The sequence below is a fragment of the Hyla sarda genome, chromosome 6 (genome assembly GCF_029499605.1).
Source record: "Hyla sarda isolate aHylSar1 chromosome 6, aHylSar1.hap1, whole genome shotgun sequence".
NCBI lineage: Eukaryota > Metazoa > Chordata > Amphibia > Anura > Hylidae > Hyla > Hyla sarda.
The window spans coordinates 65243946-65271390 of record NC_079194.1 but is presented as its reverse complement, the minus strand read 5'-3'; the positions used below and the strand labels follow the sequence as shown (position 1 = coordinate 65271390).

Below are 27445 nucleotides of genomic sequence, written 5' to 3'. Positions count from 1 at the left end.
TTCCTCGTGTTCCCAAAACCAGTGCACGGACTGGCCGGCAGCGTCCCCGGACTGGATCAGCAGCAAGAACAAAAAGGGATGTCCAGCACTGGATGCAGTAAAACGGGTACTTTATTGTAGGATCATGGGATACAAGCTTGCATCAGGACGGACAGACCAGCTTGTATCCGATGATCCTACAATAAAGTACCCGTTTTACTGCATCCAGTGCTGGACATCCCTTTTTGTTCTTGTTGATCCTGACTGTAAGGATATGCTGGAAGTTGTAGTCTTGCAACAGCTTGGCGGTCGGGTGGTAGATGTGCGGCACTGGCTGGAGAGAGAGGGAGCGGGGATACAGAAAATGCTGTCCCAATATAATTGGGTCCCCAACAGCCCGACTGAATAGCCGGGTTAGTGCTTACAGGACACTGGGAGGGACCTTACCTGCCTCCTCGGTGTCTTCTCCGTTCAGGGATCCCCTGTATGGCCGGCGCCCTCCTTCCTCGTCATCACGTCGTCGCGTACGTGCGTCGGCGTGCGTAACGACGTGATGACGGCGACGGAGAGCGAGGATACCCGGCCGGCAGCAGAGACGTTCCGGAGCGACGGGGACACTGCGACACCGATGGAGCGACATCCAGGGCAGCCGTGACGGGTCCGGAGCGGCGGGGACACGTGAGTATTACCTCCTATTCAGTGGTCTTCAATCTGCGGACCTCCAGATATTGCAAAACTACAACTCCCAGCATGCCCGGACAGCCAACGGCTGTCCGGGCATGCTGGGAGTTGTAGTTTTGCAACATCTGGCGGTCCGCAGGTTGAAGACCACTATTGGGTTCAAAATCTTAACTTTTTTAGATTTTGCACCTAAAAATTGGGTGCGTCTTATACGCGGGTGCGTCCTATAGGGCGAAAAATACGGTAACTTTGAACACAGTCCTGGGAGGTATTAGTTCTCATTGAGGAGATACCGGCTGGAGAGAGAGGGAGCGGGGATACAGAAAACGCTGTCCCAATATAATTAACTGGGTCCCAATGAATGAACATGGAATCGGAATTTCTGCAGCAGAAACCTCTGCCGCGGAAATGCTGCTGTGTGCGCGGTGCAGCAAAATTCCATCGAAAACAATGGGATTCTGCTGCAACAGAATTTCCGAGGTTAATTTTTCCATTTAGAAATTCTGTAATGTGAACATGGCCTGAAGCTTGTAGATAGTGACTGCAGCTCTAGAATATAAGACTGGACCGGTCAGGACCACTAGTACATTGGAAACATAATCATTGGCCCAGATTTATCAGTCTATGTGAGAGGAAAAGTGGAGTGATTTCCCCACACCAACCAATCACAGCTCAGCTAATGAACTCTGGTAAAGTGAAACCTGAGCTGTGATTGGTCGCTGTGGTAAAATCACTCCAGTTTTTCTTTCACACAGTTTGATAAATCTGGGCCAATATATTCATGGAGATTCCCAGCTTTTTATAAAGATTAAGTCTATATATTTAAAAAAAAGAAAAATGTTAAAGGGGTATTCCAGGAAAAAACTTTTTTTTATATATCAACTGGCTCCAGAAAGTTAATCAGATTTGTAAATTACTTGTATTAAAAAAATGTAATCCTTTCAGTACTTATGAGCTTCTGAAGTTTAGGTTGTTCTTTTCTGTCTAAGTCCTCTCTGATGACACCTGTCTCGGGAACCGCCCAGTTTAGAAGAGGTTTGCTATGGGAATTTGCTTCTAAACTGGGCAGTTCCCGAGACACGTGTCATCAGAGAGCACTTAGACAGAAAAGAACAACCTTAACTTCAGAAGCTCATAAGTACTGAAAGGATTAAGATTTTTTAATAGAAGTAATTTACAAATCTGTTTAACTTTCTGGAGCCGGTTGATATATATATATATATTAGTTTTTTTCCTGGAATACCCCTTTAATTCTATATATTTAAAAAAAAGAAAATGTTAAAGGTTAATATATACTTTGAAAGAGTAGTCCAGGATTAGAATAACGTTGCTGCTTATTATTAAAGGGGTACTCCCCTGGAAAACGTATTATTATTATTTTTTTTAATCAACTGGTGCCAGAAAGTTAAACAGATTTGTAAATTGCGTCTATTTAAAAATCTTAATCCTTCTAGTACTTATCAGCTTCTATTTGCTTCAGGAAGTTCTTTTCTTTTTGAATTTCCTTTCTGTCTGGCCACAGTGCTCTCTGCTGACACCTCTGTCCATTTTAGGAACTGTTTGGAGCAGGAGAGGTTTGCTATGGGGATTTGCTCCTACTCTGGACAGTTCCTAAAATGGACAGAGGTGTCAGCAGAGAGCACTGTGGTCAGACAGAAAGGAAATTCAAAAAGAAAAGAACTTCCTGTGGAGTAAATAGAAGCGGATAAGTACTAGAAGGATTAAGATTGTTAAATAGAAGTTATTTACAAATCTGTTTAACTTTCTGGCACCAGCTGATTTAAAAAAAAAAAGTTTTATAGGGGAGTACCGCTTAAAAAATAAAAATAAAAAATAAAATAAAAAAAGAGCGGCTCATCCATCTGCAGGCTGTGTTTGCTTTTGCAACTTGGCAGGTTCAGCTCGAAATGATACATGAGGTATGTATAAGTGTCCCTCTGAAAGAAAGAACCTTTTATTGTAAAGGGACAACCCTGTTAATGGTCACCGGGGACAGGATACCCAAGCCAAAGAACAGAAGGGGATTGTTCTCCCTGCCTTGTAGATTAGTCCGTCCATAGAATACAAAGGGAGAATTGTTATGTCAGTTTTTCTTTTTTTTCCTTGCATTGGGCAAATCAGTTTTACCAGGTATATGATTCCCTTTGGGGAATTTAAAGGGGTTGTACTGCAGAAGTGGTAGCTACAAATACAGTGAAGGAGTTTAAAGGGGTATTCCAGGAAAAAAACTTTTTTTTATATATCAACTGTCTCCAGAAAGTTAAAGGAGTAGTCCAGTAGTGAACAAGTGGTGAACAACTTATCCCCTATCCTAAGGATAGGAGATAAGTTGCAGATCGCCGGGGGTCCGACCACTGGGGCCCCCTGCGATCTCCTGTACGGGGCCCCGACAGCCCGCACGAAGCGGCGGCCGACACTCCCCCTCAATACAACTCTATGGCAGAGCCGGAGCGCTGCCTTCGGCAATCTCCGGCTCTGCTATAGCGATGTATTGAGGGGCGTGTCAGCCGCCGCTTCGTGCGGGGGTCGACACCCGATATCTGGCCGGAGACCCTGGCCCCCGTACAGAGAGATCGGAGAGATCGCAGGGGGCCACAGCGGTCGGACCCCCTGCGATCTCAAACTTATCCCCTATCCTTTAGGATAGGGGATACGTTTTTCACCACTGGACTACCCCTTTAAACAGATTTGTAAATTACTTCTATTAAAAAATCTTAATCCTTTCAGTACTTATGAGCTTCTGAAGTTAAGGTTGTTCTTTTCTGTCTAAGTGCTCTCTGATGACACGTGTCTCGGGAAACGCCCAGTTTAGAAGCAAATCCCCATAGCAAACCTCTTCTAAACTATGCGTTTCCCGAGACAGGTGTCATCAGAGAGGACTTAGACAGAAAAGAACAACCTTCACTTCAGAAGCTCATAAGTACTGAAAGTATTAAGATTTTTTAATAGAAGTAATTTACAAATCTGTTTAACTTTCTGGATCCAGTTGATATATATATATATATATATATATAAAAAAGTTTTTTCCTGGAATACCCCTTTAAGCATGTGTGGGATAGGCCAGTGTTTGCCAACCAGGGTGCCTCCAGCTGTTGCAAAACTACAACTCCCAGCATGCCCGGACAGCCGAAGGCTGTCCGGGCATGCTGGAAGTTGTAGTTTTGCAAAAGCTGGAGGCCCCCTGGTTGGGAAACACTGGGATAGGCATAAGGATATCCTTTATATAAGATAGGGACAAGGACTATTCATAGTATTCAGGACATTGGGCAGACTGAATGGGCCGAATAGTTCTGATCTGCCGACACATTCTATGTTCCTATGTACTGATTTCAATGATCTTCCATTAGACATGTTAGGACACTGTAATAGATGGGAGGGAGTTTGACCATTTGTTATTTATTTATTTATTATTTTAAGAGCCGAGGCAAGTGCTCTCTATCACCCAAAGTGCAAGAAAAAGTGCAAACGTGTCACACTAAAAAAAGAAAGTATGCGGTCTATCGCTAAGCCCTTCTCCAACAGGAGAGAGGCCCCCCAACAAACCTACCCTTCACCTCCGGGCCAAAAGGCACCTGCAAGGATCCAGGTTTGATGCTTTTTTTTGCCGAAGCTACTAAGGGGCCGAAAATGCTCCTGGCTTCAACCTAGGCGTTAGCCAAGGTATCAGCCGAGGAGCCGTATACTGATGGCATCTTGACCGAAGCCAAGATGCCCAGGGGTAGCAGGGAGGTGAGGAACCTAATGGCTACACACACCTCCCCTAGACCACCAGGAGGGACACCCAGAAGGGCTACCGCATCCTGACAAATCCTGTGTACAAAGAAAAACATGAACGAGGCACAGTGACAAACAAAAATAATAAATAAGTGGATGAGTGCAGATATACTGCCCGGTCATCCGGCCGGATCTATAACAATTTCCCTGATCCTAGCCAGAAGGCCGGGATACCAAGGGTGAGTGCCAAAGGTGAAGAGTATATGGTGCAGTGCGTTCACTCAGTGAGTTTTGACACCTCAGGGTCACCACTCCCCGAGGCACAGAAGTACCTCGGCTCTACACCCCTCTACCTCATGGCGAGACCCGGAAGGAGTCTGACCGTTGGGTTCTTGTCCCTCACCAGTACAGTGTGGATACTAATAGGTTAAATGAGGTACCGTATTTTTCGCCGTAGAAGACACACTTTTTCTTCCCCGAAACTGGGGGGGAGAAAGTCGGTGCGTCTTATACGGCGAATACACCCCTATCGCGGCGGTCCCTGCGGCCATCAACGGCCGGGACCCGCGGCTAATACAGGACATCACCGATCGCGGTGATGCCCTGTATTAACCCTTCAGACGCGGCGATCAAAACTGACTGGTGCGTCTGAAGGGAAAGTGACACTAACCCGGCTGTTCGGGACCGCCGCGATTTCACCGCGGCGGTCCCGAACAGCCCGACTGAATAGCCGGGTTAGTGCTTACAGGACACCGGGAGGGACCTTACCTGCCTCCTCAGTGTCTTCTCCATTCAGGGATCCCCTGTATGGCCGGCGCTCTCCTTCCTCGTCGTCGCGTACGTGCGTCGGCGTGCGTTACGTCGTGATGACTGCGACGGAGAGCGAGGATACCCGGCCGGCAGCAGAGACGTTCCGGAGCGACGGGGACACGGCGACAGCGATGGAGCGACATCCAGGTGATGGGTCCGGAGCGGCGGGGACACGTGAGTATTACCTCCTATGCAGTGGTCTTCAATCTGCGGACCTCCAGATGTTGCAAAACTACAACTCCCAGCATGCCCGGACAGCCAGCGGCTGTCCGGGCATGCTGGGAGTTGTAGTTTTGCAACATCTGGAGGTCAGCAGATTGAAGACCACTATTGGGTTCAAAATCTTAAATTTTTTAGATTTTGCACCTAAAAATTGGGTGCGTCGTATACGCCGGTGCGTCCTATAGGGCGAAAAATATGGTACCTTTGAACACAGTCCTGAGAGGTATTAGTTCTCATTGAGGAGATATAGCTATGTATGGAATCTGACAGGTAGTGGATTGACTTACAGGGTAGCTACCTATAGACAGGGCCAGCTCTGCCTATAGGCACAATAGGAATAAAGAAGAGGGACAGACCTCTAGGTATATATATATATATATATATATATATGTGTGTGTGTATGTAAGAGTGGACAAGCTAGTTAGATATGTATAATCAATTTATTATAAAATACAATTAAAAGTATGTCCAAGCAGGGCCCTTGCTATGGACTATATATTAATTTGTACACAAAATTCATACATGAAAATATATTACTTAAAAGTTATTGGAGGTGGGTTAAGGTATATATGTCGTAAAGTCATCAATACAGCCACCCGCAAATAGTTCAATATACTGTCACTGTATCCATAATGCGTTGATAGTTTGTAACAAGAGGCTGGTGCTGTGCACCACTCACCGCACCGCTTCTGAAGATCTCCGGAATAAAAGAACCCCGCTTATCGGGACTGGCACGGCCGGCCCGGGGATGGTGTCTGTGCGCTGGTCTTGCTTGGTGTCCGGTGTGGAGTGCCACAGATTGGCGTCTGGCCATTGATGGGTTGGTGGTGGAAAGATGGCAACAGTCCGGCGGTGAGTGCTAGCTGACAGCGTCCTCGTGTGTGTCCAGCGCTACAGAGCGCACGTCTGAGCGGTGGGCATGAAATTGCTACTGAGGAAGGGGTCACCCTGAAACGCGTTTAGCATACCTACCTACCCTATCTATACAGACCACCCTGAAGGAACAACTATTTCCAGCATTTGCAACCGCTAGAACCTCCCAATTTGCAGCCCACCGCTCAGACGTGCGCTCTGTTGCGCTGGACACACACAAGAACGCTGTCTGCTCACACTCACTGCCGGACTGTTGCCATCTTTCCACCGCCAATCCATCAATGGCCAGACGCCAATCTGTGCCACTCCGGACACCAAGCAAGACCAGCGCAGGGACACCATCCCCGGGTCGGCCGCATAGCCGTGCCAGTCCCGATAAGCGAGGAGATCTTCAGAAGCGGTGCGGTGAGTGGTGCACAGCACCAGCCTCTTGTTACAAACTATCAACGCATTATGGATACAGTGACAGTATATTGAACTATTTGCGGGTGGCTGTATTGATGACTTTACAACATATATACCTTAACCCACCTCCAATAACTTTTTTGTGTACAAATTAGTATATAGTCCATAGCAAGGTCCCTGCTTGGACATTCTTTAATTGTATTTTATAATAAATTGATTATCCATATCTAACTAGCTTGTCCACTCTTACATTTACATATATACACCTTGAGGTCTGTCCCTCTTCTTTATTCCAATATCGTTCCATTTGGCACGCAGGGTACGTGCAACACCAGTACCTCGGTATATATACATATAGTGTAAGCCCCCCATTCTTCTTCTTATTTTTCTGCTATAGGCATAATAGACAGCCGCCTAGAGCGCCTTCTTAAGGGGGGGGGGAGCGCTGCGCTGCCTGCCACAAGGAAGTTAGACAACCAGCATCCAAACCATTCACTCAGCCAGCAGCATGAGGAGGAGGTTTGTTACAGTGTGTCACCCCAGTAGTAACAGAAAAACAACTGCGTTTCTATGGATCAAATAATCTTTATTGGTACAAAATACACAAATACCACAAACAAATTCATAAGACAGTTTAAAAACAGAATGGAATATAGTCCGGAAGTGGTAGTCCAGTGGACAAGAACTAACAGGCGGTGACTGGGATCATGGGTAAGGTAAGTATTGGTAATGCAGGTCAATGCCTGATCATGTAAAAACCAGTAGAGTACATAATAAAATGCATAGCATTACTCATGCTGAAAGTAACTACTACAACTGGTGTAAGGGGCTTTAGTCACACGCCAGACCCGACGTTTCGCTTCTCGCTTCAACTGGAGTTGAAGCGAGAAGCGAAACGTCGGGTCTGGCGTGTGACATGGGCCCCTTACACCAGTTGTAGTAGTTACTTTCAGCATTATGCACATGTTTCCTCCTATGCAGTCTTTGCAGGCTACATAGGTTGTATTAAACATCTCATGCACTTTTTTTATTTTTTATGTATTACATCATATTCTTGATATCTTTACCTTGGTAACTCAGGGGAAGTGCGGTGAGATATATATATATATATATATATATATATATATATATATATATATATATTTACATTGACTTGCACCTTCTTATCATGTTTATGACAACTTTGTATTTGCATGAGTAACTCTATGCACTTTATTATGTACTCCCCTGGTTTTTACATGATCAGGCATTGACCTGCATTACCAATACTTACCTTACCCATGATCTTACCTTACCTTTTTTATATTATATTATCTTTTATATGTTTTATATGTGAGTGGTGCACAGATATTATATAATATATATCAATTATATTATAATATTTAATGATATTATCTTACCCTGATGTTCTGTTGTTTTTTACATGATCAGGCATCGACCTGTATTACTAATACTTACCTATTATCATATTTATGACAACTTTGTTCTTGCATGAGTAATGCTATGCATTTTATTATGTACTCCCCTGGTTTTTACATGATCAGGCATTGACCTGCATTACCAATACTTACCTTGCCCATGATCCCAGTCACCGCCTGTTAGTTCTGATCCACTGGACTACCACTTCTGGACTATATTCCATTCTGTTTTTAAATTGTCCCTATGAAATTGTTTGTGGTATTTGTGTATTTTGTACCAATAAAGATTATTTGATCCATAGAAACGCAGTTGTTTTTCTGTTTTTGCTATGTTTAGCGTTGGGTCAGTTACCCTTGGGGTTTCTTTCGTGTTCTTACCTCAGTAGTAAGGTAGTAGTGTCAGAGGGCGGGCCGATGGGCGAGTCAAGGGGGCAGCAAAATTAGCTTTTTTCCTAGGGTGACAAAAATCCTTGCACCAGTCATGCCTATAGAAGGCACTAAAGAGACAACCAATTTGCATACTTTGTTTCCCACAGTGCATTGCTTGTAAGATCTCCTACACAGCTGGATCTCCCTAATGAGAACTAGTTCCCCAAATAAAAGAGAGAAAAAGATTGATAAAAAGAACTATAATATCCAATAAAAGAATATTGTACACCTGTGTATTGTTGCGTGGTATATTTTACCAACATCATCCCTAACTAGTCACTATCCTTACAGGACCTGACCCCCGATTATAGTATGGAGAGCCACCAGAGAGACCACGAGAATTACGTGTCGTGTTCACGAAGCAGGCGCCGAAGGGCAAAGGCTCTCCTGGACTTTGAGCGTCATGACGATGACGAGCTTGGCTTTCGCAAGAATGACATCATCACGGTATAACCAATGCAAAGACGAGGGGCTGCGTGTATTGGTTGTGGGACTTTTATGATGCAGTCAGTGAATATTTTTACATATTTTTTTTAGATAATTTCCCAGAAGGATGAACACTGTTGGGTTGGAGAATTAAATGGACTCCGGGGTAAGTGTATATACGAGCATATAAGACCTTTCTTTTATCATCTTATTACCATTTGCTCTGATATCTTCATTATTAACATGGTATAGTATGTGTGCATGGTATATTCGCTGTTGTACTTCTTAAAAATGGAGCCTTCTGCCCTTTAAAACTTGAAACTCATTCTGGAAACAAACTTATGGTTCTGTTTCTTCGCTTAAAGGGGTACTGCGCTGCTCAGGGTTTGGAACAAACTGTTCAGAGCACTGGAGGCGGCGCCAGGAGCTCGTGAGATCATAGCCCTGCCCCCTCATGAAGTCACGCCTCGCCCCCTCAATGCAAGTCTATGGGAGGGGGCGTGACATCCGTCACGCCCCCTCCCATAGACTTGCATTGAGGGGGTGGGGCATGACTTCATGAGGGGGCGGGGCTATGACGTCTCGAGCTCCCGGCTCCAGCGTTCGGAACAGTTTGTTTCAAACGCTTAGGGTGCATTCACACCATGTTTTTGCAATACTGTTCCCATATCAGGTTTTTGATGAAAAACGGATTCCTCAAAACCGGACTAAACCGTATCAAAACCGTATCCGGTTTGCAAAATGATGTCCGGTTGCATCCGTTTTGTAAGAAAAAAAAACATATAAGTTTTTAACTTTTCACTCCATTTTGAATAAAGTTTCACTTCTTTGACTGAAATTCCAAGAAAAAAAACTGTGCAAAGTCAAAAACCATATAGTGAAAACTGGATGGAATCGTACGCACATACGGTTCTGTATCTCTTTGTCAACCGCTTTTACTCCTGCTATCTCCATATGTGTTCTCAGAAGGAGTTATCCAGGAATAGAAAAACAAAACTAGTTTCTTCCAAAAACAGCACCACCCCTGTCCTCAGGTTGCGTGTGGTATTACAGCTTCTATTCACGTCAATAGAATGGAGCTGCAATACCACACACAACCTGAGGACAGGCGTGGTGCTGTTTTTCAGATCCACAGAAAATGGCTCTCCAATCCTGGATAACCCCTTTAAGGTGCTGGTCTGTGTCATCACTTATCACCTGCAGATCAGAATTGTATTCTCACTATGGGGACAGACAAGAAGATGCAAAAATCCAGAATGTAGCCCCTTATGCAGTAACATTTTTATGATCATCATTAATGCTTTATGTTGCTGTTGTTCTTTTTGTTAATAGTGTTGTTGTTATTATTATTATTATTTATTATTTTACATTTTTAAATGATTAAATTAAATCTTTTAGGCTGGTTTCCTGCAAAGTTTGTGGAGATTCTTGATGAAAGGAGTAAAGAGGTGAGTGCACCACATCCAATATCCCAATAACTTTTAAAACACCCAACTAAAATACAAAAGATATATATGAATATATGTGTTAAAAAGATATAGCTGACTTTGGTGGCCACCATACGGTCATTTTTTCAGTTTACTCACATAACATTTGTAAAAAGCTTATTTAAAAAATAAATAAATGAAGAAGCTCTCCGGCAAGTACAGACTTATACTTTGGGGGTATACAAAGAGTGGTATGAATTCTTAAAGGGGTACTCCGGTGGAAAACTTTATTTTTTATTTTTTTTAAATCAACTGGTGCTAGAAAGTTACATATTACATAGTTACATAGTTAGTACGGTCGAAAAAAGACATAAGTCCATCAAGTTCAACCAGGGAATTGAAGGGTAGGGGTGTGGTGGGATATTGGGGGAAGGGATGGGATTTTATATTTCTGCATAAGCATTAATCTTATTTTGTTCCAGGAATGTATCTAACCCTGTTTTAAATGTATTAATCGTTCCTGCTGTGACCAGTTCCTGAGGTAGACTGTTCCATAAATTCACAGTTCTTATGGTAAAGAAGGCGTGTCGCCCCTTGAGACTAAACCCTTCTCCAAACGGAGGGCGTGCCCCCTTGTCCTTTGAGGGGGCTTAACCTGGAACAGTTTTTCTCCATATTTTTTGTATGGGCCATTTATATACTTATATACGTTTATCATATCCCCCCTTAAACGTCTCTTCTCAAGACTAAACAATTGTAACTCCTTTAATCGCTCTTCATAGCTAAGATGTTCCATGCCCCATATTAGTTTAGTCGCGCGTCTCTGCACCCTTTCCAGCTCCACAGTGTCCCTTTTATGTACAGGCGACCAAAACTGAACAGCATATTCCAGGTGAGGCCGTACCAATGCTTTATAAAGGGGGAGTATTGTGTCCCTGTCCCTCGAGTCCATGCCTCTTTTTATACATGACAATATCCTGCCGGCTTTGGAAGCAGCAGCCTGACATTGCATGCTATTCTGTAGTCTGTGATCTACAAGTACACCCAGATCCTTCTCTACCAGTGACTCTGCCAGTTTAATCCCCCCTAAGACATACGATGCATGCAGGTTATTAGTACCCAGATGCATAACTTTACGTTTATCCACATTGAACCTCATTTGCCAAGTGGATGCCCAGACACTTAGTCTATCCAAGTCATCTTGTAACTTATACACATCCTCTATAGACTGTACCGTGCTACAAAGCTTGGTGTCATCTGCAAAGATAGAAACAGAGCTGTTAATACCATCCTCTATATCATTGATAAATAAATTAAACAACAGCGGGCCCAGTACTGAACCTTGGGGTACACCACTAATAACCGGGGACCAATCAGAGTACGAATCATTGACCACTACTCTCTGGGTACGATCCATGAGCCAGTGTTCAATCCAGTTACAAACTAAAATTTCCAAACCCAAAGACCTTAACTTACCTGTCAGACGTCTATGAGGGACAGTATCAAATGCTTTAGCAAAATCCAGAAACACTATATCCACAGCCATTCCTCTGTCAAGGCTTCTACTCACCTCTTCATAAAAGCAAATTAGATTGGTTTGACAACTTCTATCCTTAGTAAACCCATGCTGGCTATCACTTATAATACAATTATCCCCTATGTATTCCTGTATGTAATCCCTTATAAGTCCTTCAAACAATTTTCCCACAATGCACGTTAGACTTACCGGTCTATAGTTTCCTGGGGAAGACCTAGAGCCCTTTTTGAAGATTGGTACCACATTCACCTTGCGCCAGTCCCTTGGCACAATACCAGACACCAGAGAATCTCTAAATATCATGAACAGGGGTACAGATATTACTGAACTTACCTCTCTAAGAACTCTTGGGTGTAATCATCTGGTCCTGGGGATTTGCTTACATTTATATCACTTAACTTACCTTGTACCATCTCTACATTAAGCCAGTTCAGTACATTACATGATGTGTTACCAGCACTGACCTGGCCAATGTCAGCTCCTTCTTCCATAGTGTATACAGAACTAAAGAACCCATTCAGTAGCTCCGCCTTCTCTTGATCGCCCGTGACAACCTCCCCATTATCATTATTAAGGGGTCCTACATGCTCTGTCCTTGGTTCTTTTGCATTTATATATCTAAAAAAAATATTTAGGATTAGTTTTGCTTTCTTTGGCCACCTGTCTGTTGTTTTGAATTTTTGCTGTTTTTATTACATTTTTACAGATTTTATTAAGCTCCTTGTACTGTTTAAATGTTATCGCTGACCCATCAGATTTGAATTTTTTGAAGGCTATTTTTTTGTTGTTTATTGCTCTTTTAACCTCATTTGTCAGCCATGTAGGATTTAGTTTTAATCGTTTATATTTGTTCCCCTTTGGTATATATTTAGATGTATAGTTATTTAGAGTTGATTTAAAGATGTCCCATTTATCTTCTGTATCAGTATTTGAGAACCCCTCCCCCCAGTCTATGTCCTGTAGTGCAGATCTTTTATATCTGTCCTGGCAGCTTCTCTATTTAGTGTCCTTGTCAGGGCTGGATTGTAGAGTCCTTAAGCATTCCAAGAATAGATAGTCCCGGCCTAGCTGGAATTATGAACTATGTATTTCCTGTAAATTGGTTGCTCTGAAACTTTTTTTTATGCTTTTAATAAAAATCCAGATGCTGTAATAAGAATTTCTGTAGTAAAAAGTAATGCTAAATATTCTCCACTGATATACATTATACCTCTGCAGTAACTTTCTGGCCTTAGTAGAAGAACTGTTGACATAAAGTATACGGGGGGAGATTTATCAAAACCCGTCCAGAGGAAAAGTTGCTGAGTTGCCCATGGCAACCAATCAGATCACTTCTTTCATTATTCAGAGGCCTTTTCAAAAATGAAAGAAGCAATCTGATTGGTTGCTATGGGCAACTCAGCAACTTTTCCTCTACACAGGTTTTGATAAATCTCCCTCAATGTCTTCATGTTTTGCTGTCCCGCGGGCACTACTGACGTTATGGTTTCTTTTTTATACCACAGTACTGCACTGCTGGAGATGACTCTGTCACAGAAGGGATTACGGACGTGGTTCGAGGAACTTTGTGCCCTAGTATTAAGGCAATATTTGAGCATGGACTGAAGAAACCATCTCTGTTAGGAGGTCCCTGTCATCCTTGGCTTTTCATCGAAGAGGTAAAAGGCCTGCACATAAATATATTATGTATTTTTATATCTTTCAGCTATGACAATAAGAAGCACTCATTTTGTACACGTTGTGGTTATGCAGTAAAGAGGATTGCAGAACTCAGGATCCCTGTCTTGTGATTGGTTGGCTCCCCAGCGATTGTACATACTTTGGATAGGTGATCAATTGTTTTTGTGGGTAATCCCTTTAGGGCAGGGTCATACAGGGTGCATCTGAAGCGTATTTCACGCTGTGGATCCACCGTCGGCAGGCTGCCGCCGGGAGCTCGCTCTGCAGTCCCTCTGTGACTGCCATCAGCGCATCCGCAGCATGAAATGCGCTGCGGATCCGCCCCGTGTGACCCTGCCTTAAAGGGAAACTGTCATTGATGTCACTTGCACTAACCTGTTGGTACAGGCAGGTAGTGCGGGTGACACTGATGATACCGATACTTACCTTTCCTTGATCCGTCAACCACTTAGTCTGTTATCTTCCTTATTCCAGGGCAGGCTTGGTGCATGGCAGAAGCACACTGACGTCACCGCTGCGGTTTCTCTGCTGGGCCCTGTTGCGAGCAGATTTGGGAGAGCAACAATGATGACATCTGCCATGTACCATGCCTGCCGTCCGAATAAAGGAGATAACAGACTAACAGGACCATGGATCAGGGGAAGGTAAGTATTGTAATCCTCATCGTAACCAGCACTACCTGCCTGTACCAACAGGTTCGTGCTGGTGATACTGATAACAGATTCCCTTTAATGATGTGATCATAGCAAGAAAATCCTGTGTACAGTTTATGTACATTTTACATATGCACAGGAAAAAACTTTTTTTTTTTAACCAACATTGGGATTAAAAATCATGGTCCTAAATCGTAACCGTGATCACATTCTTTGTAAATCTTGTCTTGAAGGCTGCCAGCCGGGAGGTGGAGAGAGACTTCGACTCAGTATATTCACGGCTTGTTCTCTGCAAGACCTACAGGTAATGTGTTTCAGATGCCAGGATTTATGACCGTGAGAGTCCTTTATTTAGCATTTAATCATTCAAAATGTCGTAAAATTTAGCTCAGAAAATCAATATATTGTAGGATTTAAAAGGGTACTCCGGTGAAAAACATTTTATTTTTATTTATTTTTAAATCACCTGGTGCCAGAACGTTAAACAGATTTGTAAATTACATCTATTTAAAAATATTAACCCTTCCAGTACTTACCAGCTGCTGTATGCTCCACAGGAAGTTAATTTCTTTTCTGTCTGATCACAGTGCTCTCTGCTGACACCTCTGTCTGTCTTAGCAAACCTCTCCTGCTCTTGACAGTTCCTATGGGGACTTGCTTCTACTCTGGACAGTTCCTGACATGGACAGAGGTGTCAGCAGAGAGCACTGTGGTCAGACAGAAAAAAATATTCAAAAAGAAAAGCACTTCCTCTGTAGTATACAGCAGCTGATAAGTACTGAAAGGATTAAGATTTTTTAAATAGAAGTCATTTACAAATCTGTTTAACTTTCTGGCACCAGTTGATTGGAAAAAAAATTAGTTTTTCACCGGTGTACCCCTTTAACAAAACCAGAAGCAGAAGACTGCACAAAAAAACTCTACATAGAAAATTTCTTTTAAAAAACAATTTTTTACTTTGATGCAGAAAGTTTTCTGTAATCCAGTCCCGTTGTGTAGCATACTTCTGCATCTTTTAGTTTATATATTGTATTGCTGACTGTTTCCATACAGATGTGTATATTGTTTGTATTCCAGGTTAGATGAGGATGGCAAAGTGTTAACTCCAGAAGAACTATTATACAGGGTAGGTGTACGTTGTTCCCACAAGGTCACTAGACTGCATTGTTAATAAAATTCAGTATTTATTAGCATCATATACAACACCCAATGAGTATATTGGGTGTATGCACACAGGCAGACAGCCACCATGCTTCTTTCTACCAGAAAGTATATCAGGGAATCAAGTTCATCTGCAGTGTAGTGTAAATGTGTCCACCAGAGGTTCTCTCTCACCCCCTGAATCAGTGTTTCCCAACCAGGGCGCCTCCAGCTGTTGCCAAACTACAACTTCCAGCATGCCCGGGCAGCCCAGGCATGCTGGGAGTTGTAGTTTGGCAACAGCTGGAGGCATCCTGGTTAGGAAATTGCTGGAGGCAGGAGGCACCCTGGTTAGGAAACAGCTGGAGGCACCCTGGTTAACAGCTGGAGGCTCCCTGGTTTTAGTTTGGCAACAGCTGGAGGCACCCTGGTTAGGAAACACTGTTCTAAACAGTCTATCAGAGTCTATGCAAAAGGACAATTTTATGTTATAATTTTTATTTTTTCGGAAACATTTACCGTATATAACTGTTTAACATTTAAACCTCTATCTATCAATCTAAAAAATAAAATAATAATAAAAATATGGTGTCAACATACACCAAAAATTGTAATAAAATTCTCATTCTAAAATTCTAATAAAAATTATGCAAAAAATATCACAGAAAAAAGACACACTTATTCGAATAAGGCAACAAGGAATATGTGATGATTTTCAAACCCACATGTACCAAAAGAAGAAGAAAAGAAGCCTGTCTTGAACTGGTTAACGTTCTAGTACGGATAGTTCTGTACACAATATTCAATTGCCGGAAAGTTCTGGAGATGTAAAGGCTAGTATGTGGGTGAACATCTATATAGCAGAATTCTCTAATTGTGTTTTTTCTCCCCTAGGGAGTACAATCTGTGAATGTAAGCCACGATACCGCTCATGCACAGATGGATGTCAAGCTCCGTTCCCTTATTTGTATCGGCCTCAAGTAAGTCTGCTTAGCAGCCACATTTATACATCAGACTGTTCTTCAGGAAATATAAATATACAGAGATGTGCTTTTGTTTGAGTGGTTAAATAAAATAGTCATTTGTACTTTTTTATCGAATTTACATTCAAAGGGATTCTCCCACAAAATAGAGGATACGTTTCTGACAGCTGGGGCCCCCTGCAATCTCCTGTATGGGGGCCGGCTACTCACCCGCATGCCGAGGACGGGTGAGTATCTGGCCCCCATACAGGAGATCACAGGGGTTCTGACTGCAATCAGAAATGTATCCCCTATCCTGTGGAGTAACCCATTAATATTGATTCAATAGTAAAATGCATTTATGGGACAACCCCTTAAAAGGGTACTCCGGTGGAAAACTTTTTTTTATTTTTTTTTTAAAATCAACTGGTCCCAGAAAGTTAAACAGATTTGTAAATTACTTGCAATAAAAATTCTTAATCCTTCCAGTACTTATTAGCGGCTTTATACTACAGAGGAAATTCTTTTCTTTTGGGATTTCTTTTCTGTCACGACCACAGTGCTCTCTGCTGACACCTCTGTCCATTTTCGGAACTGATTTTCTCCTGCTCTGGACAGTTCCTGATATGGACAGAGGTATCAGAGCAGAGAGCACTGTGGTCGTGACAGAAAAGAAAACCACACCCAACGTGGAGACAGACGTGGTGCTGTTTTTGAAAGAAATTAGCTCGTCTTTAAATTCCTGGATAACCCCTTTAAGTGTCATATTAGAAGGACTATACTGTTTTTGGAGTTTTCAGGTTGTTCTAATGATTTTCTCTTGTTGCCTGCTGTATGTACAGTGAACAAGTTATCCATTTGTGGCTTGAAGTCCTTTGCTCCAGCTTACAGACGGTTGAGAAGTGGTACCAGCCATGGTCCTTTCTGAGGAGCCCAGGTTGGGTGCAGATAAAGTGTGAACTAAGGTGAGCCGTGTAGCTTTTGCCTTTTACAGTAAATGTATTTGTGTTCGGGGCTTTACACTCGTGCTCGTGATTACAAAGGTACATACCTACCTGTTATGTAGGACATTTAAACTTAACAAATTGGTCAGATTTGTGCCCAATGACCGCGACAGAGGGCATACCCTGTAATGGATGAATGGAGAATAAAAGGGAGGATTGGGAGGGGTCCGCAAACGTCACGAACGCCCCTCCAGTAGGAGGCAGGTGCAATATATACCCCTGCTCCCACCCACAACCCCATAACAAATACAGCCTTAACAGGCTTCAAACATTGCGTATAGGAGCTGTGGACAATCCATATTTGGGAGAAGTCTCCCCCACTGAAAAAATGACCCTAGTGTTTAGCATCAAGACTGCAAATTAAAGAGAACCTATACCCTAAGATACATTATGATGTAAAAGGAGACCAATATATTAACCCTAAATATTCTGAACTAAATACAGTATATTATAAGTTATCACCTATTGACTCTATAGATAATTTTAGATCTTTTAGGCTACGCCTCACACGTCTCAACTTATACAGGTGTCTGTCACCGAGAACTCTGCTATAAGAGCAGTAGATTGGTTACTACTGAACTGTTTTTAAAGGAAAACCGTCACCCGTTCACCCGCACTATAATCCCCATACACCTGGTTATAGTGCGGGTGAACAGGAGACCGATGCGGGTCCCGGACTGCTATACCTACCTGCAGTCCGGAGCCCTGATCCCCCAAAGGTCCCCCACTTCCAGCGCTGAATTGCTCACTGGAGGCAGGCCCGCCGGCTAGATTTAAATATTCATAAGCACCAGTCACGTGAGCGCTCAGTAGGCAGGAGCTCTCACGTGACCGGCGCTTATGAATATTTAAATCTAGCCGGCGGGCCTGCCTCCAGTGAGCAATTCAGCGCTGGTAGAGGGGGACCTTCGGGGGGATCAGGGCTCCGGACTGCAGGTAGGTATAGCAGTCCGGGACCCGCATTGGTCTCCTGTTCACCCGCACTATAACTCGGTGTATCAGATTATAGTGCGGGTGACTGCAATTTTCTCATCCCCCAACATTTCATGATGTAAACCCACCACAAGCATTCGATCTATTGAACATGAGACGGACAGGTGGGGATGATATTTCTGAAATAGGAAATAAAGTTTATATGTTTCTACTTTTTTAGGGTCCTTTCAAAGTTTGCCTTTAGTTTGTCACCAGACTGGGAATTGCCGGTGAAAAAAGAGGTAAGTGTGTGTGACTGCTAGGGGCTATTACAGGAGGAACCACCATAGCCAGCATTACTGATCTTCCAGAGTATCAATATTGAATGGACACTTTAATTTAAATATTTTATTATTGAATATGTGTTTTGTTTGTTTTGTATTTATTTTTCATAAAAAAAAAAAAAAAAGGTGATAGGTAATTGTTGGAAAACAATTTTTTCAAATCAGCTGGTGCCAGAAAGTTAAACAGATTTGTAAATTACTTCTATAAAAAAATAAAAAAAAAATAAACAACTAAATCCTTCCAGTATTTATCAACTGCTGTATGCTCTATTTCAGGAACTGTCCAGAGTAGGAACAAACCTCTCCTGCTCCTGACAGTTCCTGACATGGACAGAGGTGTCAGCAGAGAGCACTGTGGTAAGACAGAAAATAACAACTCAACTTCCTGTGGAGTATACAGCAGCTGATAAGTACTGGAAGGATTAAGATTTTTATTGTTTAACTTTCTGGCACCAGTTGATTTGAAAAAAAAAAAATTCTTGGGAGTACTCCTTTTAAACAGATTTGTAAATTACTTCTATTAAAAAAAATCTTCAGCCTTCCAATACTTATCAGCTGCTGTATACTCCACAGGAAGTTGAGTTCTTCTTTCCTGTCTGACCACAGTGCTCTCTGTTGCCACCTCTGTCCATGTCAGAAACTGTCCGGAGCAGGAGGGGGTTTGCTATGGGGATTTGCTTCTACTCTGGACAGTTCCTGACACGGACAGAGGTGGCAGCAGAGAGCACTGTGGTCAGAAAGAAAACAACAACTCAATTTCCTCTGGAGCATACAGCAGCTGATAAGTATTGGAAGGATTATGTTTTTTTTTAATAGAAGTAATTTACAAATCTGTTTAAAGGGGTTATCCAGGAAAAAACTTTTATATATCAACTGGCTCCGGAAAGTTAAACATATTTGTAAATTACTTCTATTAAAAAATACATCTTAATCCTTTCAGTACTTATGAGCTCCTGAAGTTGAGTTGTTCTTTTCTGTCTAAGTGCTCTCTGATGACATGTGTCTCAGGAACTGTCCAGAGTAGAAGTAAATCCCCATAGCAAACCTCTTCTACTGCAGTTCCCGAGACAAGCAGAGATGTCAGCAGAGAGCACTGTTGTCAGGCAGAAAACAACAACTCAACTTCAGCAGCTGAAAATTATTGGAAGGATTAAGATTTTTTTTAATAGAAGTAATTTACAAATTTCAAAATGAAGCAAGAAATCAGGGGGAGTTTACTTTCCTTTTCTGTTGGCATAAAGTGCCTTAACTATGTTACATGTATTTTATTCTTTACTGAAAACCTTAATAAAAACATTGAAACAGAAGCAAGAAATCAGGGAGAGCACTCAGGGAGCAAGATCACCTCCTACAAACAACAAAGCGATCCTCGGCGACCTCTTTCAGTGGGTGCACATACACAAGTAGAAAGTATCCAATATAGACAAAACACAGAGCACGTACGCGCACTCACGGCTAGGCAGAGACAGTCGGGTCTAGAAGTCCGGTAACGGGGTGCCGGGTCATGGCATAGGCGCTGGTGTGTGGCGCTCGGAGGCTACGCCGTAGCCTCCGAGCGCCACACACCAGCGCCTATGCCGTGACCCGGCACCCCGTTACCGGACTTCTAGACCCGACTGTCTCTGCCTAGCCGTGATTGCGCGTAAGCGATCTGTGTTTTGTCTAATTTACAAATCTGTTTAACTTTCTGGAGCCAGTTGATATTATAAAAAATAAAATAAAAAAAAGTTTTTTCCTGGAATGTCCCTTTAACTTTCTGGAACCAGCTGATATTTTATTTTATTTATTTTTGCCACCAGAGTAACCAACCCCTTAAGGACCAAGGACGTATGAGTACGTCCTTGGTCCCACTCCCGTGATATAACGTGGGGTCCCTCGGTGACCCCGCATCATATCACGGCGGGCCTGGCGTCATAGTGCAGCCGGGACCCGCCTCTAATAGCGCGAGGCACTGATCGCGGTGCCGCGCGCTATTAACCCTTTAGCCGCGCGCTCAAAGCTGAGCCACGTGGCTAAAAGTAAAAGTGCCCGGCTAGCTCAGGGAGCTGTTCGGGGTCGCTGCGGTATAATCGCGACATCCCGAACAGCTGTAGCACAGGAGGAGGTCTTCTTACCTTCCTTCCTGCAGTCCGATCCCCGAATGAATGCTTCAAGCCTGAGATCCAGGCTTGAGCAATCAATCGCCGAAAACACTGATCATTGCTTCCCTATGGAGATGCATTGAACACAGGTAAAGATCAGTAAATGCAATGTTATAGCCTCCTGTGGGGGCTATAATTATTGCAAAAGGAAAGTGTAAAAAAAATCATTAACCCTTTCAATTATCCCTTCCCCTAATAAAAGTTTGAATCACCCGGCATTTCCAATAATAAAAAAAAAGCTGTGTAAATAAAAATAAACATATGTTGTATCGCCGCATGCGGAAATGTCCGATTAAAAAAAAAATATATATCGTTAATTAAACCGCACAAAAAAAATCCAAAGTCCAAAATAGCGTATTTTTGGTCACTTTTTATATCATGAAAAGATGAATAAAAAGCGATCAAAAAGTCAGATCAATGCAAAAATGGTACCCACAAAAACTTCAGATCACGGCGCAAAAAATGAGCCCTCATAGCGCCCTGAACACGGAAAAATAAAAAAGTTATAGGGGTCAGAAGATGACAATTTTAAACGTATACATTTTCCTGCATGTAGTTATTTTTTTCTGAAGCAATAAAAAATCAAACCTATATAAGTAGGGTATCATTTTAACCATATGGACCTAGAGAATAAAGATAAGGTGTCATTTTTACCGAAAAATGCACTGCGTAAAAACTGAAGCCCCCAAAAGTTACAAAATGGCTGTATTTTTTCAATTTTAGTCGCACAATTATATTTTTTTCCCGTTTCGCCGTAGATTTTTGGGTAAAATGACTGACATCATTACAAATTAGAATTAGTGGCGCAAAAAATAAGCCTTAATACAGATTTTATGGTGCAAAATGTTAAGAGTTATGATTTTTTAAAGGTAAGGAGGAAAAAAACGAAAGAGCAAAAACCGAAAAACGCTCGGTCCTTAAGGGGTTAAGGAGGCAATGTGTTGTGCCTTTCTTCCCTCCAGGCACATTTTCTTTTATGGGAAAAGTATGGTTTGTGGGAAAAGTATGGTTTGGATGCTATCTATGTTACATCTAGTATTTCAGTCAAATTTAACCGTTTCTGGTACTTATTTACAACCTTTCAGGACAAGGAGAAGAAGCCATTGAAGGAAGGGGTACAGGACATGTTAGTTAAGCATCATCTCTTCAGCTGGGATATTGACGGCTGATGGTTTTCGTCTTCTTGTTCCTGACCCTATGGAGTCTTACAGAACTTCACTCCAGCAATGCACTTTTTCTATTACTGCTCTACTGCCAAGAACTCTGTATCATTGTGACACTGGACGACCTCCATATCGGCCCGAAAAACCGGGATGTGATTGGGCCACATTTTCAGAACTACCCTGCACTTGACCGATCTGATCATCTCATCTCTTCTTAAAAAAAAAAAAAAAGTCAGATTGTGTCCGGTTGGATGAAGCGGACGGTCCAGGCTCCTAAAATTCTATAGCTGTGTATATAAGAAAAAAAATTATATAGAGAAAGAAATATATATGTATGTATATTTTGAAACAGAAATGTAGATTTTTCTTTTGTCAACACATTTCCTACCTCCTCTCATTCTCCTTCCACTACTGAACCACAATACGTTCCGGAAAAGAAGTTCTGGGCTTTGTGTTATTTAAAAAAAAAAGAGACCCGACTCTCCAAAAAATTCTATTCTGTCAAGATGTTGAAGGCACATGACGTATTAAAGGGGTACTCCCGTGGAAAACTTTTTTTTTTCTTTTAAATCAACTGGTGCCAGAAAGTTAAACAGATTTGTAAATCACTTCTATTAAAAAATCTTAATCCTTCCAGTACTTTTTAGGGGCAGTATACTAAAGAGAAATCCAAAAAAGAAATGCATTTCCTCTGATGTCATGACCACAGTGCTCTCTGCTGACCTCTGCTGTCCATTTTAGGAACAGAGCAGGAGAAAATCCCCATAGCAAACATATGCTGCTCTGGACAGTTCCTAAAATGGACAGCAGAGGTCAGCAGAGAGCACTGTGGTCATGACATCAGAGAAATCCAAAAAGAAAAGCATTTCCTCTGTAGTATACAGCCCCTAAAAAGTACTGGAAGGATTGAGATTTTTTCATAGAAATGATTTACAAATCTGTTTAAAGGGGTATTCCAGGCAAAAACTTTTTTTATATATATCAACTGGCTCCAGAAAGTTAAACAGATTTGTAAATTACTTCTATTAAAAAATCTTAATCCTTCCAATAGTTATTAGCTTCTGAGGTTTTCTGTCTAACTGCTCAATAATGATGTCACGTTCCCGGGAGCTGTGCATGATGAGAAAATTTCCCCATAGGAACTGCACAGCTCCCGGGACGTGAGTCATCAGAGAGCAGTTAGACAGAAAACAACTCAACTTCAGGAGCTAATAACTATTGGATGGATTAAGATTTTTTTATAGAAGTAATTTTCCGGAGCCAGTTCATATATAAAAAAAAAAAAAAAGTTTTTGCCTGGAATACCCCTTTAACTTTCTGGCACCAGTTGATTAAAAAAAAAAAAAAAGCTTTCCACAGGAGTACCCCTTTAAAGGACCAGCTGGCTGTGACATAACTACCCTTTGTAATATTTGCTCAAAGCTTTGAATGTTGCAGTATTTTGCCAGTTCTATTTTTTTACATGGTTTAAATAAGATCCGAATGCGAGCCGTTCCGAATTCCCAAATCAAAAATGTCCATTTTGTGCTAGAATTCAAATAAGAGTTCTTTACAATGCTTCACCCTGAATGAAAATCAGGTTTGTATATCACATTACTTGTATCTAGACCAGTGTTTCCCAACCAGGGTGCCTCCAGCTGTTGCAAAACTACAACACCCAGCATGCCCGGACAGCCAAAGGCTGTCCGGGCATGCTGGGAGTTGTAGTTTTGCAACAGCTGGAGGCACCCTGGTTGGGAAACACTGATCTAGACATTGATCTAATAGGGATCTTATATAGAATGAAAAAAAAAATGACTTTATTTCCAATAAAATATCATAAACTTACACTATCTAACCGTCCGCCACAATTCTTGGCACCCATGTATACTCATATTGCACTAATATTAAAGGGGTACTCCGGTGGAAAACATTTATTTATTTATTTTTTAAATCAACTGGTGCCAGAAAGTTAAACAGATTTGTAAATTACTTCTGTAAAAAAAAAATCTTTATCCTTCCAGTACTTATTAGCAGCTGTATGCTACAGAGGAAATTCTTTTCTTTTTGAATTTCTTTTTTTTGTCTTGTCCACAGTGCTCTCTGCTGACACCTGATGAGCAGGAGAAAATCCCCATAGCAAACCTATGCTGCTCTGGACAGTTCCTGATACGGACAGAGGTGTCAGCAGAGAGCACTGTGGACAAGACAAAAAATAAATTCAAAAAAGAAAATAATTTCCTCTGTAGCATACAGCTGCTAATAAGTACTGAAAGGATTGAGATTTTTAAATAGAAGTCATTTACAAATCTGTTTAACCTTCTGGCACCAGTTCATTAAAAAAAAAAAAAAAAAAAAAAAAATGTTTTCCACCGGAGTACCCCTTTAAATTCTCTCTGATTAGAGTCCATAAAAAAAACAGTGTATAAAAAAGCACAAAGGTACATTCCAATTTTTGTTACATTCTATATAAAGTCCCTATTAGATCAGTCCCTATACTATTGAGCGTTGGGTGCGAATGGTTGCATTCTGTTAGTTAGATACATTGTAGCCCTAGTGCTGCGTTATTATCGAAACGTGAATGTATAGTTGCGAATGTTAAATCAGCCAATTCACAAACTAATAGAAAGAAATGGACGTGTCGCCTATACTGTCCCAAAAGTGAAAACAACAAAAAATTGGACAATTCTGTAGGTGAAAATGAAGCATGTGTGGCAAGTTTTTCACTTATTGTGTTCAACCTTAACCATATCGCCAAAATCGCAGCTGTTTTATAATGAAATACAGTGCCTAAATAAAACTGCCATACAGTGTCTATTCAATGTGTGATTCCCCCCCCTTTCAGCACCAATCCTATCTATTAGTGTAGCCAATACCATACAGTGTCCAGATAAACAATCCATTGCATTATACCCTGTCCACATAATCCAGATACATAGCATCGTACACTGTCCAGATAATCCAGATATATTGTTTATACCCAACCATGATAATCCAGATACATAGCATCATATACTGTCCAGATATATTGTTTATACCCTACCATGATAATCCAGATACATAGCATCATACACTGTCCAGATAATCCAGATATAGTGTTTATACAGAACCATGATAATCCAGATACATAGCATCGTACACTGTCCAGATAATCCAGATATATTGTTTATACCCAACCATGATAATCCAGATACATAGCATCATACACTGTCCAGATAATCCAGATATATTGTTTATACCCAACCATGATAATCCAGATACATAGCATCATATACTGTCCAGATAATCCAGATATATTGTTTATACCCAACCATGATAATCCAGATACATAGCATCATATACTGTCCAGATAATGCAAACACAATGTTTTATACCCTGCCCTGATACACTGCACCATACACTGTCCAGATAAATAGTTACATTGAACTTGATGGACGTATGTCTTTTTTTCAACCGTACTACCAGGGAATTAAGGGGTAGGGGTGTGGCGCGATATTGGGGGAAGGGATGGGATTTTATATTTCTTCATAAGCATTAATGTTATTTTGTTCCAGGAATGTATCTAACCCTGTTTTAAAGCTGTTAATTGTTCCTGCTGTGACCAGTTCCTGAGGTAGACCGTTCCATAAATTCACAGTCCTCACGGTAAAGAAGGCGTGTCGCCCCTTTAGACTAAACCTCGTCCTTTGGGGGGGTTTAAGCTGGAACAGTTTTTCTCCATATTTCTTGTATGGGCCATTTATATACTTATATACGTTTATCATATCCCCCCCCCCCCCCCCCTTAAACATCTCTTCTCAAGACTAAACAATTGTAACTCCTTTAATCGCTCCTCATAGCTAAGATGTTCCATGCCCCATATTAGTTTAGTCGCACGTCTCTGCACCATTTCCAACTCCGCAGTGTCCCTTTTATGGACAGGTGCCCAAAACTGAACAGCATATTCCAGGTGAGGCCGTACCAATGCTTTATAAAGGGGGATTAACTGCTGAATACTACAGAGGAAATTCTTTTTTATTTTTTTGGAACACAGTGCTCTCTGCTGACACCTCTGTCCATTTTAGGAACTGTCCAGAGTAGGAGAAAATCCCCATAGCAAACATATGCTGCTCTGGACAGTTCTTAAAATGGACAGAGATGTCAGCAGGGAGCACTGTGTCAGAGATGTCAGCAGAGAGCTCTGTGTTCCAAAACGAAAAGAATTTCCTCTGTGATATTCAGCAGCTAATAAGTACTGGAAGGATTAAGATTTTTTTATAGAAGTAATTTACAAATCTGGTACCAGTTGATTAAAAAAAATAATACATTTCCACCGGAGTACCCCTTTAAGAAGTCCTCGCATGTTGGTGACTTGGTAGGCTCCTCAATTGTGTGTGACTACATGATTAAAGGGGTTCTCCGGTGCTTACACATCTTATCCCCTATCCAAAGGATAGGGGATAAGATGCCTGATCGCGGGAGTCCTGCCGCTGGGGACCCCCGTGATCTTGCACGTGGCACCCTGTTTGTAATCAGTGCCCGGAGCGTGTTCGACCACCGGCGCTATCACGCCCCTTCCCGTAGGCTTGCACTGAGGGGCGGAGTGTGACGTCACACGGGGGTGTGACGTCACACGCCGCCGGGCCCGATGGTCACCTGTAATCAGAACCGGAGCAAACACGCTCCGGGCACTGATTACAAACGGGGTGCCACGTGCAAGATCCTGGGGGTCGCCAGCGCGATCAGGCATCTTATCCCCTATCCTTTGGATAGGGGAAAAGATGTGTAAGGCACCGGAGAACCCCTTTAAGTAGGATTCTGATTATCTGCCAGAATTTCTGCATGGAATTCTGCATGAATTTATAGCCAACTCAGTTCAATGGAATTCCCGCAGCAGAATTCCCACAGCAGAAATTCTGCTGTGTGAATGGGGCAACGGAATCCCATTGAAGTGTATTGGCTATAAATTCATGCTGTGTAAACCCGGCTTTAGGCTATATTCATACGCCAGAATTTCTGCATGGAATTCCGCATGAAAATTCGGCATGAATTCATAGCCAATACACTTGAATGGGATAATGCATGTCCCATTTACACAGCAGAATTTCTGCTGTAGAAATTCCATTAAAGTGAAAGAGCAATACATTTCTGTGAAATTTACTGCAGAATTCCGTGTAGAAATTCTGCCGTGTGAACAAGAGCATTGGTGGGCCGGCATCTTTCTCCCCTATAGTATCTACATTATATATGAAACAGGGTTGTTCAAACACCATAAATAATATGAATGTGCTCTATTGTACCTGGGCCTGGTTGACATTATTGCAGAAGCATACGCCTAGTGCTGACCGGGAGCGGCGACAAAGTTACACTGTGCTCTGCAGGCCGACAGATGGAAAGATTTCTACATTACAGCTGCACCTCTTTTATTAGAATTGGAGCATTTGTCATTTAGCTTTATATTGTGTAATAAGACATTACATATGGCCATATAGAGTTTCCTCATAGTATGTGGACATCTCTTCCACACCCATTGTAAACAGCGGCATAAAAGAAAACACTTCGCTAAA

At 42.0% G+C, this 27445-nt stretch overlaps 1 protein-coding gene across 6 annotated transcripts in view; it reads left to right on the top strand.

Moving 5' to 3' along the window:
- Window positions 1-22540, top strand: part of SGSM3 (small G protein signaling modulator 3) — a 76366-nt gene extending 53826 nt beyond the window's left edge. For 4 of the 6 annotated variants that reach the window (XM_056524006.1, XM_056524007.1, XM_056524004.1 and 1 more), the window contains 10 exons: window positions 8823-8978; window positions 9069-9123; window positions 10356-10405; window positions 13427-13579; window positions 14488-14558; window positions 15332-15380; window positions 16289-16374; window positions 17199-17321; window positions 18514-18574; window positions 21843-22539. In XM_056524006.1, coding sequence (XP_056379981.1) covers window positions 8823-8978; window positions 9069-9123; window positions 10356-10405; window positions 13427-13579; window positions 14488-14558; window positions 15332-15380; window positions 16289-16374; window positions 17199-17321; window positions 18514-18574; window positions 21843-21926 — 888 coding nt within the window. In that variant the 3' untranslated portion in view covers window positions 21927-22539. Of the gene's footprint in view, window positions 1-8822; window positions 8979-9068; window positions 9124-10355; window positions 10406-13426; window positions 13580-14487; window positions 14559-15331; window positions 15381-16288; window positions 16375-17198; window positions 17322-18513; window positions 18575-21842 lie in introns of all 6 variants that reach the window. The other 2 variants (XM_056524005.1, XM_056524008.1) reach the window with 2 other exon arrangements.
- Window positions 22541-27445: the final 4905 nt, after the last annotated feature.